Source organism: Chiloscyllium plagiosum, unplaced genomic scaffold (genome assembly GCF_037043375.1).
Source record: "Chiloscyllium plagiosum isolate Xiang-an unplaced genomic scaffold, Cpla_swu_hap1 HiC_scaffold_26, whole genome shotgun sequence".
Taxonomy (NCBI): domain Eukaryota; kingdom Metazoa; phylum Chordata; class Chondrichthyes; order Orectolobiformes; family Hemiscylliidae; genus Chiloscyllium; species Chiloscyllium plagiosum.
The window spans coordinates 58,168,072-58,187,013 of NW_028270164.1; the positions used below are offsets into that span (position 1 = coordinate 58,168,072).

Consider the following 18,942-nt stretch of genomic DNA (forward strand, 5'->3'; position numbering starts at 1 on the left):
AACATATAAATAAAAAGTGGGCTACATCACCAGTGCTTCATTCGGCGGCTCACTGAAGATGTTACCTAGTATGGTGATGAAATGTCTGAAAACCAACCTTCCAGTTCAGCAAGCAAACCTACATCCAGTCCTTGATCATCTTTCACAGTGTCTTCTCCCAAGATGGTGCTGGCATGTCTCCCGGGTTCTCCCCCTAACTCCCTTCCTACTGACTCCCATTAATATCCATCATTGAGGAGCTAGCAATCAATACCACATCAACCTTGTGTCTAAACCCTTTTTGCCAATCACCACAGATGGTGTCACAATGACTCCTTGCCCACCATCATCTGAAAGTCACTTTAATTCTAAGAGCAAAACTTCCTATTTTCCAAAACATTGCATTGTTAGTAGAGCAAGTATGGTTTCCCTTTAATTAAAAGGATCAATAACAAAAAGGCATAATGTTAAAATGAAAGGCAGGCGGTTTAGAGGGGACATGAGAAAGGGTTTGCACCCAGAGGGTGGTGGGGGTCTGGACCACCTGAAAGAGTAGTTAAGGCAGGAAGCCTCACTTTTTAAAAAAATACTTGGATGAGTACTGAATGTCATAACATTCAAAGTTGGTGCAGAAAAGTCAGATCAAGTGGTTGTGTATTCTTGTAGTCTTGGATGGACCAAAGGGCCTCGTTTATTGTGCATGTCTCTATGATATCGGATAAAACACCGATGTTCGTACAATGGAATATCATGACCTTGGTAATCCAGGTGATTCTCGGGACCTGTTTTTTTGTACCTTCCTTTTCTCTTTATTTACTAGAAATGTGGACAGCTAGTCATGGCTGTAACAGCAGTGAAACACAATCTTATGCTGCACAGTAAATACTAAGAAGCTTCAGTTATAAACGGAACCCAATTTCTAACAATGTGGGTGATCACTTGGTAAACCAGCAAGTGTCCCTTGGCTCTGACGCTCACCTTGAGCTCATAGAGTCACACAGCATGGAAACACATGCTCGGTCCAACCAATCACTGTGAAGTAACTTGCTGCAGGAAATGTGCAGGCAGAGGAACAAGTTGTTGTCAGGTCATTTTTAATTTTGCTTTGATATGGGAGTGGTGCCACAGGACTGAACAGTTGCAAAAATTATATTGTTGCTCAAAAATGGAGGCAGGAAACCGATAGATACTGAGGATCAATGACTCTCCCATTTGAATGGTTCTAAAATCAGCTCCACTACAAACTTAAATCAACAGGTCACCATTCCCTTCTTTAGCTGTAATGAGGGTGCAGTACTGACACTCCTCCAGGCCTATGTCTAATAAGGTTCAGAAGATTGTGGTCAACACCTTCTCAATTTTCACTCTTACTTCCCCGAATAGCTGAGTGGGTCTCCTATCCACACTGGCTGACTCTTCCACTTTCAGCACCAGCAGCTTTTATATCCCTCATCTTTGTCTATTTTCAGTTCACTCAATGCTACACTTGCTATAGTTCATGGGAAATTCACCGCTGTCACATCCTTTATCCAGTATTTGGAATGGGAGTTACTACAGTAAAGGATGGAGATAAGCACTCCAACCTTGTTCTCTATAATAAGGAATGGACTTATAGAGATTGATAGAAGCAAGTGCTGGGGCCCTCTAGCAGTGGTACAGCACATGGCAGTCTATCCACATGAACAAGGGAGGCATGGTGGCTCAGTAGTTCGCACTGCTGCCTCACAGCACCAGGGGCCTCGGTTCGATTCCAGCCTTAGGTGACTCTCTGTGTGGAGTTTGCACATTCTCTGTGTGTCTGTGTAGATTTCCTCCAGGTTCCTCTCACAATCCAAAGATGAACTGGCTGTGCTAAATTGCCCATAGTGTTAGGTGCGCTAGTCAGGGGCAAATGTAGGGAAATGGATCTGGGTGGATTACTCTTCAGAGGGTCGGTGTGGACTTATTGGGCCAAATGGCCTGTTTCCGTACTGTAGGGAATCTAAATGACAGTGAGCCTGGGCAGAATCTTACCATTCCAAGCAGTGAGAAGAATGTAGGAGAGGGAATTTCAGTGGGACTCGTTAAGCTAGGAGGAGGGGGTGAAAGTTCTTTACAGGTAGGCAGGAATGTGGAGCAATAGATTGATCATGATCTTGTTGAATGACAGAACTAGCTCAAGGGGTTGAGTAGCCTACTCTGTCCTCATTTGGATGTTTGTAGATTAGAATGATCTCGTGAGGGAGGGTTTTGGAATGTCAGGTATATGGTACAAGAACATGCAGGATCAGGGTCAGGAAGGATAAAGAGACTAAGGGTTGAGGGCAGACATGTCAACATAGATGAACCAGTCCCACATGGGCCTGTCTCAACCACAAAATAATGACCCAACCCATCTTTCCCGCTTACTTTGCTATCTTGACATGGACATAAAGGGTTGTCTTCAGTCGACAATTAGCCTTTGTTCTGCCACAACATCACCAATTGAAAAAATTCCGTATGTCTCAATACCTAGTTTTTGATTTTTACCAAATGTAAATAACCAGGCCAGACTATGGGTTTGGACCAAGTTGAATGCCTTTTAACATGACAGAAGGACCCAGATCAGGAATCCAGCCCACATTTTCAACAGAATCATTTGTGTCATCAGGGGGAAGGGGGTTCAGGTGGAGAAATCCCAATTTCAGCATTAGCTATTGTAACTACAAACACTGGTTATGTCAACTAAATATCTCTGGGCCCATAGGTGTCTACATTAATTAAACAGGGCCTATAATAGAGTTCAGGATAATGGGGGAGGTCATATATTTACAAGAGAGAGGAATATAGAGGTTGGGAGGGTGAAAGAGGCTGTGGGTACTTGCTGTGTGACATGGTTTAGGTGCAGCCCCTTGGATGCTAAACGGCAGTGTTGCTGGGTACTGAAGAGCATGTTAAGATTAATAAGGAGGAGATATTAGATGTTTTAGTGAGCATAAAGGTGCATTAATTCCCAGGGCCAGATGAGTTGTATCCCAGGTTACTATTGGAGGCAAGAGAGGCAATTATTGGGGCCCTGGCAGAGACTCTGCTGGCCACAGGTAAAGTGCCAGATGACTGGAGGATGGCAAATCTGCTTCTTTTGCTCAAAAAGGGCAGCAGGGATAGATCAGGCAATTATGGACCAGTTAGTCTGATGTCAGTGGTTGGGAAATTATTCAAAAAAAATCAGAGAGGCAGGACTATAAAGTCATACAGGCAGAGAAGTACAGCACCTTAAACAGACCCTTCAGTCCAAATCGTCCATGCCGACCAGATATCCTAATTAATCAACACTTAGAAAGGCAGAGCTTGATCAGCAATTGTCAGCACAGATTTGTTGGAGGGAGGACTAACTGAATTGAGTAGGTGATTAAATACATTGAGGGTAGTGCAGTGATGTGGTTTACATGGACTTCAGTAAGGCCTTTGAAAAGGTCCCACATGGAAGGCTGGTCCAAAATGTTAGAGCCCATGGGATCCAAGGCACATTGGCAAACTGGATCCAAAACTGGCTTATGAATAGGAGATGAAAGGTGACGGTGGAAGGTTGTTTTTGTGATTGGAAGCCTATAACTGGTGGTGTATCACAGGGATCAGTGTTATAATCCTTGCTATTTGTTGTGTACATTAACAACTTGAATGTGAAAATAGAAGTTAGAATTAGTAAATTTTTAGGTGACACAAAAATTCAGGGAAAATAAAATACTGCAAATGATGGAAATCAGAAACAAAATCAAAAATTGCTGGAAAAACTCAGCAGATCTGGCAGCATCCGTGGAGAGAAAGCAAAGGTAACATTTTGGGTCCAGTACCTGATCTTCAGAACTGATTGTAGTGAGGGTATATATGCTAGAGAAGGGGTTGGGCAGAGGGGGAGTAGAGTAAACAAAAGATGGAGATAGACCCTGGAGAGAAAGAACAGCATTTGGACAGACAAAGGTCAGCCTGGGAGAATGAATAGCTGCTAATGGGGAGCATTAGTGGCTGACAATAAGTTGTTATGTGTAGCAGTCCGCGTGATGACTGGTGTGTGGGGCTCAGGGTAAGGAGATGGAAGGAGCTGTCAGGCTGGTGTGTGGGGATCAGGGTAAGGAGATGGTCAGGCTGGTGTGTGGGGCTCAGGGTAAGGAGATGGTCAGGCTGGTGTGTGGGGATCAGGGTAAGGAGATGGTCAGGTTGGTGTGTGGGGATCAGGGTAAGGAGATGGTCAGGCTGGTGTGTGGGGCTCAGGGTAAGGAGATGGTCAGGCTGGTGTGTGGGGATCAGGGTAAGGAGATGGTCAGGCTGGTGTGTGGGGCTCAGGGTAAGGAGATGGTCAGGTTGGTGTGTGGGGATCAGGGTAAGGAGATGGTCAGGCACTAAAATGATTGAATTTGAATCCAGAATGCTGCGGAGTGCCCAAGCAGAAAATGGGGTGCTCTTCTTCCAACTTGTGCTAAGCTTTACTGAATCAAGCCTGAGACAGAGATGTTGGCCAGGAAACAAGGTTGTGTGTTGAAATGGCAGATAACCAGAAGCTCAGAATCATTTTGAGGACAGAACATATGGGTCCTGCAGAGCAGTCATCCAGTCTGCGTTCATCTCCCCAATGTGTACGGCACAGTGGCTCAATACTTAGCACGACTGCCTCACAGCACCAGGGACTGGGTTCAATTCCACCGTAGGGTAACAGCCTGTGTGGAGTTTGTACATTTTCCCTGTGTCTGCAGGGGTTTCCTCCAGATGCTGCAGTTTCTGCCCACAGTCCAAAGGTGTGCAGGTTAGGTGGATTGGTCATGTTAAACTGCCCCAAATGTCCAGGGATGTGCAGGCTCAGTGGATTAGTCATGGCTAATGCAGGGTTACAGAGATAAGGTGGGGGTTGGATCTGTGTGGAATGCTCTTTAGGGAGATGCTGTGGACTCAATGGGTCGAATGGCCTGCTTCCACACTGTAGGGATTCTACATTGTGAGCAGTGAATATGAGTGAAGTGCAGGTCAATCGCTGCTTTATCTGGGAGGTGAGTATGGGGTCTTGGATAGTGAGGAACGAGGAAGTAAACAGGCAGATGCAATGCTGTGGGAAGGTCTTGTGGGGTTATTGGGAGTGGAAGAGGAGTGGACACCAAGATTTCTGGAGGGAATGGTCCCTATCGAAGGCTGACAAGTAAGGAGATGGGAATATGTGCCTGGTGGTGCCATCTTGCTGGGGGTGGCGGAAATGGCAGCTAATGATCCTCTGGATATAGATGCTAGTGGGACGGTAGGTGAGACTGTTGTGAGAGGGAAGAGACGGGGTGAGGGCCAAAGTGCAAGAGATGGGTCGGACATGGCTGAGGGTCCTGTCAACCACAGTGGTGGAGAATGCTTGGCTGACAAGGAAAGTGGGCCTTCTGGAGGCTCCCTTGTAGAAGCTGGCATCATCATAATATATGTAACAGATGGAGGAAATGGGAGAATGGAATAAAGTCTTTACAGGAAGCAGGCTGTGAGAAGTATAGTGAAGGTAACTGTGGGGGTTGCTGAGTTTGTAGTGCATATTGGTGGCCAGCCAATCCCCAGAAATGGAAATAGAGATGTCAAGGAAGGGAGGAGAGGACAAACAAAAGGACCTTGATGCCAAAGTCCATAGACCCCTCAAGGTGTCCACTCAGGTAGACAGGGTGGTGAAGGAGGCATACAGTATGCTTGCCTTCATTAGCCAAGGTGTAGAATGGTGAGGTGCTGGAAGACTGGAGGTTGGCAAACGTGGTGCCACTGTTTAAGAAGGGCGGTAAAGACAAGCCAGGGAACCATAGACCAGTGAGCCTGACCTCGGTGGTGGGCAAGTTGTTGGAGTGAATCCTGAGGGACAGGATGTATATGTATTTGGAAAGGCAAGGACTGATTCGGGATAGTCGACATGGCTTTGTGCGTGGGAAATCATGTCTCACAAACTTGGTTGAGTTTTTTGAAGAAGTAACAAAAAAGATTGATGAGGGCAGAGCAGTAGATGTGATCTATATGGACTTCAGTAAGGCGTTAAACAAGGTTCCCCATGGGAGACTGATTAGCAAGGTTAGATCTCATGGAATACAGGGAGAACTAGCCATTTGGATACAGAACTGGCTCAAAGGTAGAAGACAGAGGGTGGTGGTGGAGGGTTGATTTTCAGACTGAAGGCCTGTGACCAGTGGAGTGCCACAAGGATCGGTGCTGGGCCCTCTACTTTTTGTCATTTGCATAAATGATTTGGATGTGAGCATAAGAGGTACAGTTAGTAAGTTTGCAGATGACACCAAAATTGGAGGTGTAGTGGACAGCGAAGAGGGTTACCTCAGATTACAACAGGATCTGGACCAGATGGGCCAATGAGCTGAGAAGTGGCAGATGGAGTTTAATTCAGATAAATGTAAGTCGCTGCATTTTGGAAAAGCAAATCTTAGCAGGACTTATACACTTAATGGTAAGGTCCTAGGGAGTGTTGCTGAACAAAGAGACCTTGGAGTGCAGGTTCATAGCTCCTTGAAAGTGGAGTCACAGGTAGATAGGATAGTGAACAAGGCATTTGGTATGCTTTCCTTTATTGGTCAGAGTATTGAGTACAGGAGTTGGGAGGTCATGTTGCGGCTGTACAGGACATTGGTTAGGCCACTGTTGGAATATTGTATGCAATTCTGGTCTCCTTCCTATCGGAAAGATGTTGTGAAACTTCAAAGGGTTCAGAAAAGATTTACAAGGATGTTGCCAGGGTTGGAGGATTTGAGCTACAGGGAGAGGCAGAACAGGCTGGGGCTGTTTTCCCTGGAGCATCGGAGGCTGAGGGGTGACCTTATAGAGGTTTACAAAATTATGAGGGGCATGGATAGGATAAATAGACAATATCTTTTCCCTGGGATCGGGGAGTCCAGAACTAGAGAGCATAGGTTTAGGGTGAGAGGGGAAAGATATAAAAGAGACCTAAGGGGCAACTTTTTCATGCAGAGGGTGGTACGTGTATGGAACGAGCTGCCAGACGATGTGGTGGAGGCTGGTACAATTGCAACATTTAAGAGGCATTTGGATGGGTATATGAATAGGAAGGGTTTGGAGGGATATGGGCTGGGTACTGGCAGGTGGGACTAGATTAAGTTGGGATATCTGGTCGGCATGGGCAGGTTGGACCGAAGGGTCTGTTTCCATGGTGTACATCTCTATGACTCTTGTTTCAACCTTATAAAGCACTGGTGGTATGCAGTTCTGATCGCTATAGCACTGAAAGACATATTTGCTCTGGAGAGGGTGCAGAGGAGATTCGCCAGGATATTGCCTGGGATGGAAAATCTCAGTAATGAGGAGAGATTGGATAAGTTTGGTTTGTTTTCCCTCATGCAGAGCAGGCTGAGGCGGGAGACCTGATTGAGGTGTGCAAAATTATGAGGGGGAGGGTAAATCATGAGAATCTTTGCCCCATGGCAACTATGTCTAAGACTGGAGGACATAAGTTTGAGATAAGGAGTTAGTAATTTACAGGGGTAGGGGATGGGGGTGGGGGTGGGGTGGCGTTGAGGTGGGATGATCTGTGGAAAGTATTTTTCACCCAGAGGTGTTTTACCTGCTGAGTTTCTCTGGCACGTTCTGCTTTCATTCAAGATCTCCAGCATCCATAGTCATTTGCTTTTGCTACCTATACAAATGTTGGCAGATTTACAGATTATTAGTCTGACACTTGGCTCTGGCAAAGGTAAACTGATATAAAATGTTCATGCAGTACCTGAGTCATGCCCTCTGACTCTACGAGATCTTCATTTTGATCTCCACACTTCCTCTGAGAACCCGTTTCCTGATAAAATGTCCAACCAAAGCCTTTGGATTCCCTTTTCTGCTTGTCTCCAATTTATTCTCGTGTTTCTTCCCTGTAATGTTGTCCTTGTCCAGTCTCTTTCATCATCTCCGAGTTTGGGCTTTCATTGTGCCCCTTTTCCCTGCTTGAGGGAATCTACCTGGACTGGATCTGAACTTTGACCTCTAAAGGCAGCTTGTCGAGCAAGAGTCCACCTGTGAGTAGGCTGCGTAGTAAATGGTGACAGGGCTATCCTGTAACTGCCCTCCCTACACATTCCTGCTGGAGATCTACTCAAGAATTCAGAAAGCCTCCTTGCAACACACACATAACCATTGCCCTGCCCTGCACCCTTGTTGGCTCATGTGTTTTTTTGTTCAGTTATTTAAGGCAGAGACCCTTTAAGAGGAATGTGAACACATGCAGAGGGTGTGGAATGGAGACATCCAGAAGTCTGTGTCAGTATCCAGGATGATGTTAATACCACAGCACAAACTTTTTTTATGTGAGCAGATCATGTCTTTGCTGCATTTGTCGGTTTAGTTGGAATGAAACAATGTAATGTTATAAAGTGCAAACATCACGATCATCACAGTCTAACATCAAAGAAATTAAAACACAACTGATCACATCTGAAAGTGAAGTGCTCCAGGTGTGATATCCATATTTGACAGTGTGTGGAGTTAGCACAGTGACTGCCTGGGGGAGTTTGAAAGGGTGTGGGTTGTCACAAAAACGTGGTCAGTGTGAAATTCCTCTCCCCTTCACTGAACCACTCACTGACAAGAAGCTGAGGAGTTGAGTAGAACACACATACCTTAGAAGGGCAACAGGAGTTTTCAAGTTAGCAATCGCAAGAATGTAGGACCTGACGCATCATGAATGTTAAATCTGAAAGCTTTTAAGGCTCAAATTACAGCAGCAACTGCATGAAAATGAATTTTAAATGTTCCCCATTAGAATGCCTTTAAGTAATAAAAGTCCGCACCAGTAACTCTGGTGGATCAGAGTAACAACTCGTGATATTCAAGCCTGACAAGCTCAAAATGGTCTTGGGGCTTCTAGGAGTTTCGGGCCACCTGATTAAGCTCTGAGAAAGTTGCAGGCTCCAATCTAAGCTCTTATTATTCCTGGTGCCTTTCATTTCTAAGGCAGAGGATGGAGTAGAAATTAAGTTGAAGGCAGAGGCAGAGGTGATCAGAGGGATGGGGAAGGTTACAGAGATCAGGAGGAGTGAGGCTGTGTAGGGATTTGAATCTAGGAGTGAGAACATTTAGCACAGGAGGGATGGTGAACACAATTTAATGAGAGCTATGATGTGGAGGAGCTGGTGTTGGACTGGGGTGGACAAAGTTAAAAATCACACAACACCAGGTTATAGTCCAACAGGTTTATTTGGAAGCACTAGCTTTCGGAGTGCTCACCTGAGGAAGGTGCAGTGCTCCCAAATAAACCTGTTAGACTATATCCTGGTGTTGTGTGATTTTTAACTTTAGAATTTGATGAGATTGAGCCTCAGGTTTGATTAGATTACTTACAATGTGGAAACAGGCCCTTCGGCCCAACAAGTCCACACCGACCCGCCGAAGCGCAACCCACCCAAACCCATTCCCCTACATTTACCCCTTCACCTAACACTACGGGCAATTTAGCATGGCCAATTCACCTGACCTGCACATTTTTTGGACTGTGGGAGGAAACCGGAGCACCCGGAGGAAACCCACAGACATAGAACATAGAACATAGAAGAATACAGCGCAGTACAGGCCCTTTGGCCCTCGATGTTGCGCCGATCCAAGCCCACCTAACCTATACTAACCCACTATCCTCCATATACCTATCCAATGCCCGCTTAAATGCCCATAAAGAGGGAGAGTCCACCACTGCTACTGGCAGGGCATTCCATGAACTTACGACTCGCTGAGTGAAGAACCTACCCCTAACTTCAGTCCTATATCTACCCCCCCTTAATTTAAAGCTATGCCCCCTTGTAATACCCGACTCCATACGCGGGAAAAGGTTCACACTGTCAACCCTATCTAACCCCCTAATTATCTTGTACACCTCAATCAAGTCACCCCTAAACCTCCTTTTCTCTAATGAAAACAGCCCCAAGTGTCTCAGTCTTTCCTCATACGATCTTCCTTCCATACCAGGCAACATCCTGGTAAACCTCCTCTGCACCCGTTCCAGTGCCTCCACATCCTTCCTATAGTATGGCGACCAAAACTGCACACAATATTCCAGATGCGGCCGCACCAGAGTCTTATACAACTGCATCATGACCTCAGGACTCCGGAACTCAATTCCTCTACCAATAAAAGCCAGTACGCCATATGCCTTCCTCACCGCACTATTTACCTGGGTGGCAACTTTCAGAGATCTGTGTACATGGACACCAAGATCCCTCTGCTCATCCACACTACCAAGTATCCGACCATTAACCCAGTACCCCATCTTTTTGTTATTCTTCCCAAAGTGAATCACCTCACACTTAGCTACATTGAATTCCATTTGCCACCTTTCTGCCCAGCTCTGCAGCTTCTCTATATCCTGCTGTAACCTGCCACATCCTTCCTCACTGTCAACAACTCCTCCGACTTTCGTATCATCCGCAAACTTTCTCACCCAACCTTCTAACCCCTCTTCCAGGTCATTTATAAAAATGACAAACAGCAATGGTCCCAAAACAGATCCTTGCGGAACACCGCTAGTGACGGCACTCCATGAAGAAACTTTGCCATCAACTACTACCCTCTGTCTTCTTCCATCCAGCCAATTCCTAATCCAAACCTCCAACTCACCCTCAATGCCATATCTCCGTATTTTCTGCAGTAGCCTACCATGGGGAACCTTATCAAACGCATATCCATATATACCACATCCATATAAATCCATATATACCACATCTACCGCTTTCCCCTCATCAACCTCCTTCGTCACCTTTTCAAAGAATTCAATAAGGTTTGTGAGGCACGACCTGCCCTTCACAAAACCATGCTGACTATGAACCATGCTGACACGGGGAGAATGTGCAAACTCCACACAGTCAGTCACGTGAGGCGGGAATTGAACCCGGGTCTCTGGAGCTGTGAAGTAGTAGTGCTAACCACTGTACCACCGTGCCGCCCTACTGAGAGTTTACTGAGAGTGGATTATGGGAAGTTGGTCAGGCATGTGTAGATGCACTGCTGGGAGGTCTAGACGTTAGAATTACAACTAAGTCCCTCAGGGGTGAGGGCAGGAATTACTCCTTCACACATACAAAGGGCTGTGGAAATCTGAAAAACTTTCCTCAGAAAGCCAGTGAGGCTACCTTAAATTAACAAATTGAAAACTAAAATTTGGAGGCAAGAGTATTAAACTATATGAAAACAGTTAAGAGCAGTTACAATCTGACTAAATGGTGTAATATGCTCAAGGAACTGAATGGTTCACTCCTCTTGCTATGAGAGATTTTGGTCAAGTTCTACTGCTATGTTCTCAAATAATGTTCGATTGTGTTGACACGCTATATGGCCTCCCATACATCATGCCCTAGCCAGATTCTGCAGACACCAGAAGATGTTTTGTGTTCACCCAAATACAGCACTGTCCCTCCCACCTGAATATACAGATCTGGGTAAAATGATTAAGATTACTCATTGAGTTAGTGGCTTATGAACAACATGCATGAACTCCTGCAAACACAAAAGTCCATAAGATCTTGTCAGCACTGAGTGTTTAATCAGCCTTTGTCACACTGATGTGCAAGAGTAATGATACCATGCTTGTGTATGACTGAAGTAGGAACCGAGCCAACATGGCCTGGTGATGTCACAGTAACTGTGGAGAATTCCACTCTCTGCTGCTGTGTCCTAAAGTTTCCATATAGTACTCAGGCAGTATCTGAAGCAGCTGAAATCTCATACATTTTCAAACATATTACCTCACACCCTTTGGTGATAGTGACAGATTTCCAAACACAAAAAGTAAACAAGACAGTAATTCAGCTGTGGCAATGGAACATCACTCCCTTGCCTCAGCTTATCCTTTCAGAAAGTGCTCAGCAGCAGCTGGATGGCAGATCCACCTGGGCTTCAGGTGAGAGGTTGTTTTTGGGTTCCATTGATACTGAGTGGCCTTCCACCAGGCTCAGTGCTGTGCTCTCCAGCTCATTGTGATCCATCAGGCAAGCTTCTGCCATCTCACTCGCAGTCATTGCCACGAAGGCTGGGTCACTAGCCAGTTCCTGTAATCCACGGGCTGTCAGCACCTTTAAGGGGAGAAACAAAGAATGTGAGAAATCCCACAGGGACCAACACTACCCCTTCCCCATTGGCCAACTGGAGAAGTGGGTGAAGAGACTGATTTTTCTGACCTTTTAGAACACTTAGGTCCTGGGCTCAAAGGTCAGGAAATGTAAATCAGGATGAAATCAGATCTAAAAGGATAATGTTATGAGGACAGATTGAGTAGAGTAGGTTTGTACTCCCTTGGTAAAAACAGGGTAAAAACAATGACTGCAGATGCTGGAAACCAGATTCTGGATTAGTGATGCTGGAAGAGCACAGCAATTCAGGCAGCATCCGAGGAGCAGTAGTATATTGTACTCCCTTGGGTACAGGAAATTAAAGGATGATTTAATTGAGATGTTTAAGATGAGGAAAAGGTTTGAAAGGATTAAGAGGTAACTTATTTGTATAAAAGCCTGGTGTGGGGTGGCATCCGGTGCAAAGGGCAAAACAGAGCTAGGCTGTTCAGTGGTGGATACACTGAGCAAAGGGGCTGAAGATCGCCATCCGTTAACAAAAGAAATAGTCTCAGCTTTACAACGGGAGGTGGGAGGGGATTTTCCCAAGTCCTTGCCCCCTCCAATCACCCCTCTAACGTTTTGGTCAGACTGAGGCTTAGGCATGACACAGCGTTCCCCCAAGAACCTGCCACTGGCATATCTGATTGAGCCCTCCGTCAAAGTGTCAGAGCTGGAAGAGGACTTGATAGGTAAGTGAAGATGAATTTTATTCAGCAGTAATCAGAATAGAATAGAAGAATATCCTTTATTGTTGAAGCCTGCAGTACCGTGGTTACTGAAGGGGCTGATGACCCTTACACGGAGAGTGCTATATAGTCAGGGAGTGCCAGTTTTTAATGTGGATTCTTTAGGCAACTTGGATCTGGATTTTATAACTGGAGGCCTGGAGTGCAAAATAAAGGAAGTTCTACTGAACATCTGATAAAATACTGGTTCAGTGTCAACGTGTAATATTGTGTCTAATTGCGGGCAGAGTACTTCGGAAAAATGGAAATATATTCGTGAAGGTGCTGAAAAACTACATGAGGATAGTTGCAGAAATTAGGACGTGTGGATTGGAGAAACTGTGGCTGCTGTCCTATGAGATCTTCAGAATTCTGAGGGATCTGAATAGAGTTGTCAAGGAATTTACTCCGATTGGTAAAAGGATTGACAGCCAGAGATTACTGATTTCAGAGAAAGATAAGATAAGGTAAAAGACTATTTTTTACACAGAGAATGGTTCGTGTTTGGAATGCACTGACTGAGACCTTGTGTACCTTTAAAACTGAGATAGACTCTTGGTCAAGAGAGGAATCAAGAATTATGGGAAAAGGGCAGGAAAGTGGATGTGAAGAATGTTGGATCAGCCATGATCATAATGGATGCTAGAGCAGATTTGATGGGCCAAATGGCCTACTCCTGCTCCTATTTCCTGTGGCCTAATGGTCTTACGGGCTGTGGAGGGTAAGGGCTTGTGACATGGCAAATATTGAGCGATGAGGCTATGACAGTGATGAGGCTAACCCCTTGGAACATGATGCTGTACCTGTTTTACCAGGTTGTTAACAGTTTGACATCTTGCCAAGTTCTCAAGTTTGCGATGGTACTCACAGATTTGGTTCATGTCCACACTCTGTGTAAAAACAAAATGATTTATCTTAGAGTGTTTGATGGCAGCAGGTACATGAAGACCGTGACTGAATCACATCATATACAGCTTGTACCGAGTCCATCTACATCATACTCACACTATACCCGGAGCACACTCCGGGAGCTCCGGTTTCCTCCCACAGTGCAAAGATGTGCAGGTCAGGTGAATTGGCCACGCTAAATTACCCGTAGTGTTAGGTAAGGGGTAAATGTAGGGGTATGGGTGGGTTGTGCTTCGGCGGGTCGGTGTGGACTTGTTGGGCCGAAGGGCCTGTTTCCACACTGTAATGTAATCTAATCTAATTTTATAAAAAAATAAGCGCATTCACCGGGCCCAGTGTGGGGGTGACATACAGTCACAGGGCCCAATGTGGGCGTGACATACAGACACAGGGCCCAGTGTGGGCGTGACATACAGACATAGGGCACAGTGTGGGCGTGACATACAGACACTGGGCCAAGTGTGGGCGTGACATACAGACACCGGGACCAGTGTGGGTGTGACATACAGACACCGGGCCCAGTGTGGGCGTGATATACAGACACCAGGCCCCGTGTGGCTGTGACATACAGACACCGGGCCCAGTGTGGGTGTGATATACAGACACCGGGCCCAATGTGGGTGTGACATACAGACACCGGGCCCAGTGTGGGTGTGACATACAGACACCGGGCACGGTATGGGTGTGACATACAGGCACCGGGCCCAATGTGGGTGCGATAGATAGACACTGGGCCCAATGTGGTTGTGATATGCAGACACTGGGCTGAGTGTGGGTGTGATATTCAGACACCGGGCCCAGTGTGGGCGTGATATACAGACACCGGGCCCAGTGTGGGTGTGATATACAGACACCAGACCCCGTGTGGGTGTGACATACAGACACCGGGCCCAGTGTGGGTGTGACATACAGACACCGGGACCAGTGTGGGTGTGACATACAGACACAGGGCCCAGTGTGGGTGTGACATACAGACACCGGGCCCAGTATGGATGTGACATACAGACACCGGGCCCAGTGTGGGTGTGATATACAGACACTGGGCCCAATGTGGTTGTGATATACAGACACTGGGCGCAATGTGGTTGTGGTATACAGACACCGGGCCCAATGTCTGTGTGATATACAGAAACCGGGCCCAATGTGGGTGTGATATACAGTCACCAGGCCCATTGTGGGTGTGATATACAGACACCAGGCCCAGTGTGGATGTGATATACAGACACCCGGCCCAATGTGGGTGTGATATACAGTCACCAGGCCCAGTGTGGGTGTGATATACAGACACCAGGCCCAGTGTGGATGTGATATACAGACACCCGGCCCAATGTGGGTGTGATATACAGTCACCAGGCCCAGTGTGGTTGTGATATACAGACACCAGGCCCAGCGTGGATGTGATATACAGACACCAGGCCCAGTGTGGTTGTGATATACAGATACCTGGCCCAGTGTGGGCGTGACATACAGACACTGGTCCCAATGTGGGTGTGACATACAGACACCGGGCCCAGTGTGGGTGTGATATACAGACACCGGGCCCAGTGTGGGCGTGACATACAGACACAGGGCCCAGTGACGGGTGTGACATACAGACACCGGGCCCAGTGTGGAAATGACATACAGACACCGGGCCCAGCGGGTTGTGATATACAGAAACCGGGCCCAGTGTGGTTGTGATATACAGATACCTGGCCCAATGTGGGCATGATATACAGACAACGGGCCCAGTGTGGGCGTGATATACAGACACTCTCCCAGTGTGGGTGTGATATACAGACACCAGTCCCAGTGAGGGCATTATATATAGACAGTGTACCTTGTGTTTCAGATATACTCACTGTTGAAGTACACAGATACCTGTGCAGATGGAGAGGTACACAGAGCCAGTACACAATGTGCATGATATCCAGTGTGTATGAAAATCAGACACTGTATCGTGTGTGTGTGATGTTAGAGATGCTCTTCCCATGTTTGCAGCATACAGATACTGTATCAATGTGTGCACGATATACAGACTGTACCTAGTGTGTGACATGCAAACATCGCAACTGATGTGTGTACGTGTCAAACACTGTGCCCACTGCGTGATTATCCACACACTATACCCAGTGTTTGAGATATACTACATTGTACACAATATGTGTGATATGCAGGCACTATATGGAAGATGGTTAGTGATCAAAGTTTCATCTATTGATCTGTTATGAAATGTGGTGAAGCTTAAGAGAATAAAATATTAAACACAGAGGAACCTCAATTATCCGGCATTTGATAATCCGAATATCGCATTATCTGGCAAGATCACAAGGTCCCAATGCTCAGCTAAACTATGTTATCCGGCTTTTGATTATCTGGAATTCAATTAACCGAACCAAATATTCCCCACCTGTATCCTTCGGGTAATCGAGGCTCCGCTGTAGTCATAAATGTTAAATCGTCATAATTGAGCTAGACAGCAGCAGTATGGAAACTGGGAAGGGAGAGTTTATTGGTCACGTTCATGGGGTGAGAGATGGCTCCTATAGTGTACAGTGTGCTGTGAATGAGCTGTCTTGTTGTGTTGCCTATCCTCAATTGAGACTCTTTATGAAGATGTCTGCTGGGCCTGCGGACTGATATTGCATTCGCACTCGTCCTGACTGCTTTTACCACAAGCCTGTCTTCCAAGCCAGCTCGATTACCTAGGCTCTTCACATCAACAGGCGACTACCAACAGCTCCCCTGCTGTACCATTACCTGGTCGCTGTGTGGTAACAATGTTGGTGTTGTCGTGTCTCTTTTCACTCTCTTGGTGTCTGTTGTTTCTGACCAAGTTTTCTGTACTTGACGGTTGGGGTATGGCTCTGGAGCTGTCAGAACAGTTCATTGATCAGTGATTAATACACAACTCTGGAACACCATTAAACACTGTAAAAAGCAAAGAAAGACTTGCGTTTTCATAGCACCGAACATGAAGGCCCATAGCAATTTCAAGCCAATTAAATCAGTCCCAAGTCTGGTCACTGTTGTTACGCAGGAAACCCAGCAGACAATTTACAACTAGTAAGATCCCACAAACAGTGATGATGTTATAATCCATTTGCATTATTAGTTGGGGGATAAATATTGGCCAGAACTGCCCTGCTGTTCTTCCAGTGTCATTAATGGGCTATTTTGTTTTCAGTTACGAGGATAGCAGAGGCCTATATTCAGTGTTCACATCTCCAGTGTGGGACTTGAACCCAGAACCTTATGGCTCAGGGGTGAGAGTACTCCCATAATGCCAGACTGACACTGTCAAATAAAACAGCATATTGATGTTGGTCTATCACACAGGAGTTACTGTGCAGCTGATCTGCATTAGAACAGCAGTGCTCACCATGACTCAGTCACACTATACCATTATCTGGGGCCTCTGAAAATTCCCAACCACATTCATACAGTGAGTTACACTAGATAAAGAGGCCATTCAGCCCACCTGCTATTTGTCAGTTGTAATAATCCATCTGTTTTGGAAAAGCCTAGAGACCAGCGGGTGCTAGAAATCCGAAACAAAATGAGAAATTGCTGGAAAAGCTCAGCAGGTCTGGCAGCATCTGTGGAGAGAAATCAGAGTTAATGTTTCAGGTCCAGTGACCGTTCCTTAGAACTGAGGAAGGGTCATTGGACCTGAAACATTAATTCTAATTTCTCTTCAAAGATGCTGCCAGACCTATTGAGTTTTTCCAGCAATTTCTGTTCTTGTTTCAAATTTCCAGCATCCACAGTTATAGAGACACAGAGATGTACAGCATGGAAACAGACCCTTCGGTCCAACCTATCCACGCCAACCAGATATCCCAACTTAATCTAGTCCCATCTGCCACTACCCGGCCCATATCCCTCCAAACCCTTCCTATTCATATACCCATCCAAATGCCTTTTATAGGTTACAATTGTACCAGCCTCCACCACTTCCTCTGGCAGCTCATTCCATACACATACCACTCTCTATGTGAAAACATTGCCCCTTAGGTCTCTTTTATATCTTTCCCCTCTCACCCTAAACCCTCTAGTTCTGGACTCCCCCATCCCAGGGAAAATACTTTATCTATTTATCCTGTCCATAGCCCTCATGATTTTATAAACCTCTATAAGGTCACTCCTCAGCCTCCAATGCTCCAGCCCTAGTCTGTTCAGCCTCCCCCTATAACTCAAATCCTCCAACCCTGGCAACATCCTTGTAAATCTTTTCTGAACCCTTTCAAGTTTCACAACATCTTTCCAATAGGAAGGAGACCAGAATTGCACGCAATATTCCAACATGGCCTAACTAATGTCCTATACAGCCGCAGCATGACCTCCCAACTCCTGTACTCAATACTCTGACCAATAAAGGAAAGCATACCAAACGCCTTCTTCACTATCCTATCTACCTGCGACTCCACTTTCAAGGAGCTATGAACCTGCACTCCAAGGTCTCTTTGTTCAGCAACATTCCCTAGGACCTTACCATTATGTGTATAAGTCCTGCTAAGATTTGCTTTTCCAAAATGCAGCACCTCACATTTATCTAAATTAAACTCCATCTGCCACTCCTCAGCCCATTGGCCCATCTGATCAAGATCCCATTGTAATCTGAGGTAACCCTCTTCGCTGTCCACTACACCTCCAATTTTGGTGTCATCTGCAAACTTACTAACTACACCTCTTATGCTCACATCCAAATCAATAATGTAAATGATGAAAAGTAGTGAACCCAGCACCGATCCTTGTGGCACTCCACTGGTCACAGGCCTCTAGTCTGAAAAACAGCCCTTCATCACTACTACCCTCTGTCTTCTACCTTTGAGCCAGTTCTGTATCCAAATGGCTAGTTCTCCATGAGATCTAATCTTGCTAATCAGTCTCCCATGGGGAACCTTGTCGAACGCCTTACTGATGTCCATATAGATCACGTCTACCAGCCTGCCCTCATCAATCCTCTTTGTTATTTCTTCAAAAAACTCAATCAAGTTTATGAGACATGACTTCCCACGCACAAAGCCTAATCAGTCCTTGCCTTTCCAAGTACATCCTGTCCTTCAGGATTCCCTCCAACAACTTGCCCACCACCAAGGTCAGGCTCACTGGTCTATGGTTCCCTGGTTTGTCTTTACCGCCCTTAAACAGTGGCACCATGTTAGCCAACCTCCAGTCTTATGGCACCTCACCTGTGACTATCGATGATACAAATATCAAGAGGCCCAGCAATCACTTCTCTAGCTTCCCTCAGAGTTCTAGGGTACACCTGA

At 46.0% G+C, this 18,942-nt stretch overlaps 1 protein-coding gene across 3 annotated transcripts in view; it reads right to left on the reverse strand.

The window, feature by feature from the left end:
* Positions 1–11,463: 11,463 nt before the first annotated feature.
* Positions 11,464–18,942, reverse strand: part of LOC122562953 (voltage-dependent L-type calcium channel subunit alpha-1S-like) — a 235,396-nt gene continuing 227,917 nt past the window's right edge. For all 3 annotated transcript variants that reach the window (XM_087973777.1, XM_087973778.1, XM_087973779.1), the window contains 3 exons: positions 16,427–16,539; positions 13,582–13,668; positions 11,464–12,014 (listed from right to left, as the gene is read on the reverse strand). In XM_087973777.1, the coding sequence (XP_087829903.1) occupies positions 11,805–12,014; positions 13,582–13,668; positions 16,427–16,539 (410 nt within the window). In that variant the 3' untranslated portion in view covers positions 11,464–11,804. The remainder of the gene's footprint in view (positions 12,015–13,581; positions 13,669–16,426; positions 16,540–18,942) is intronic.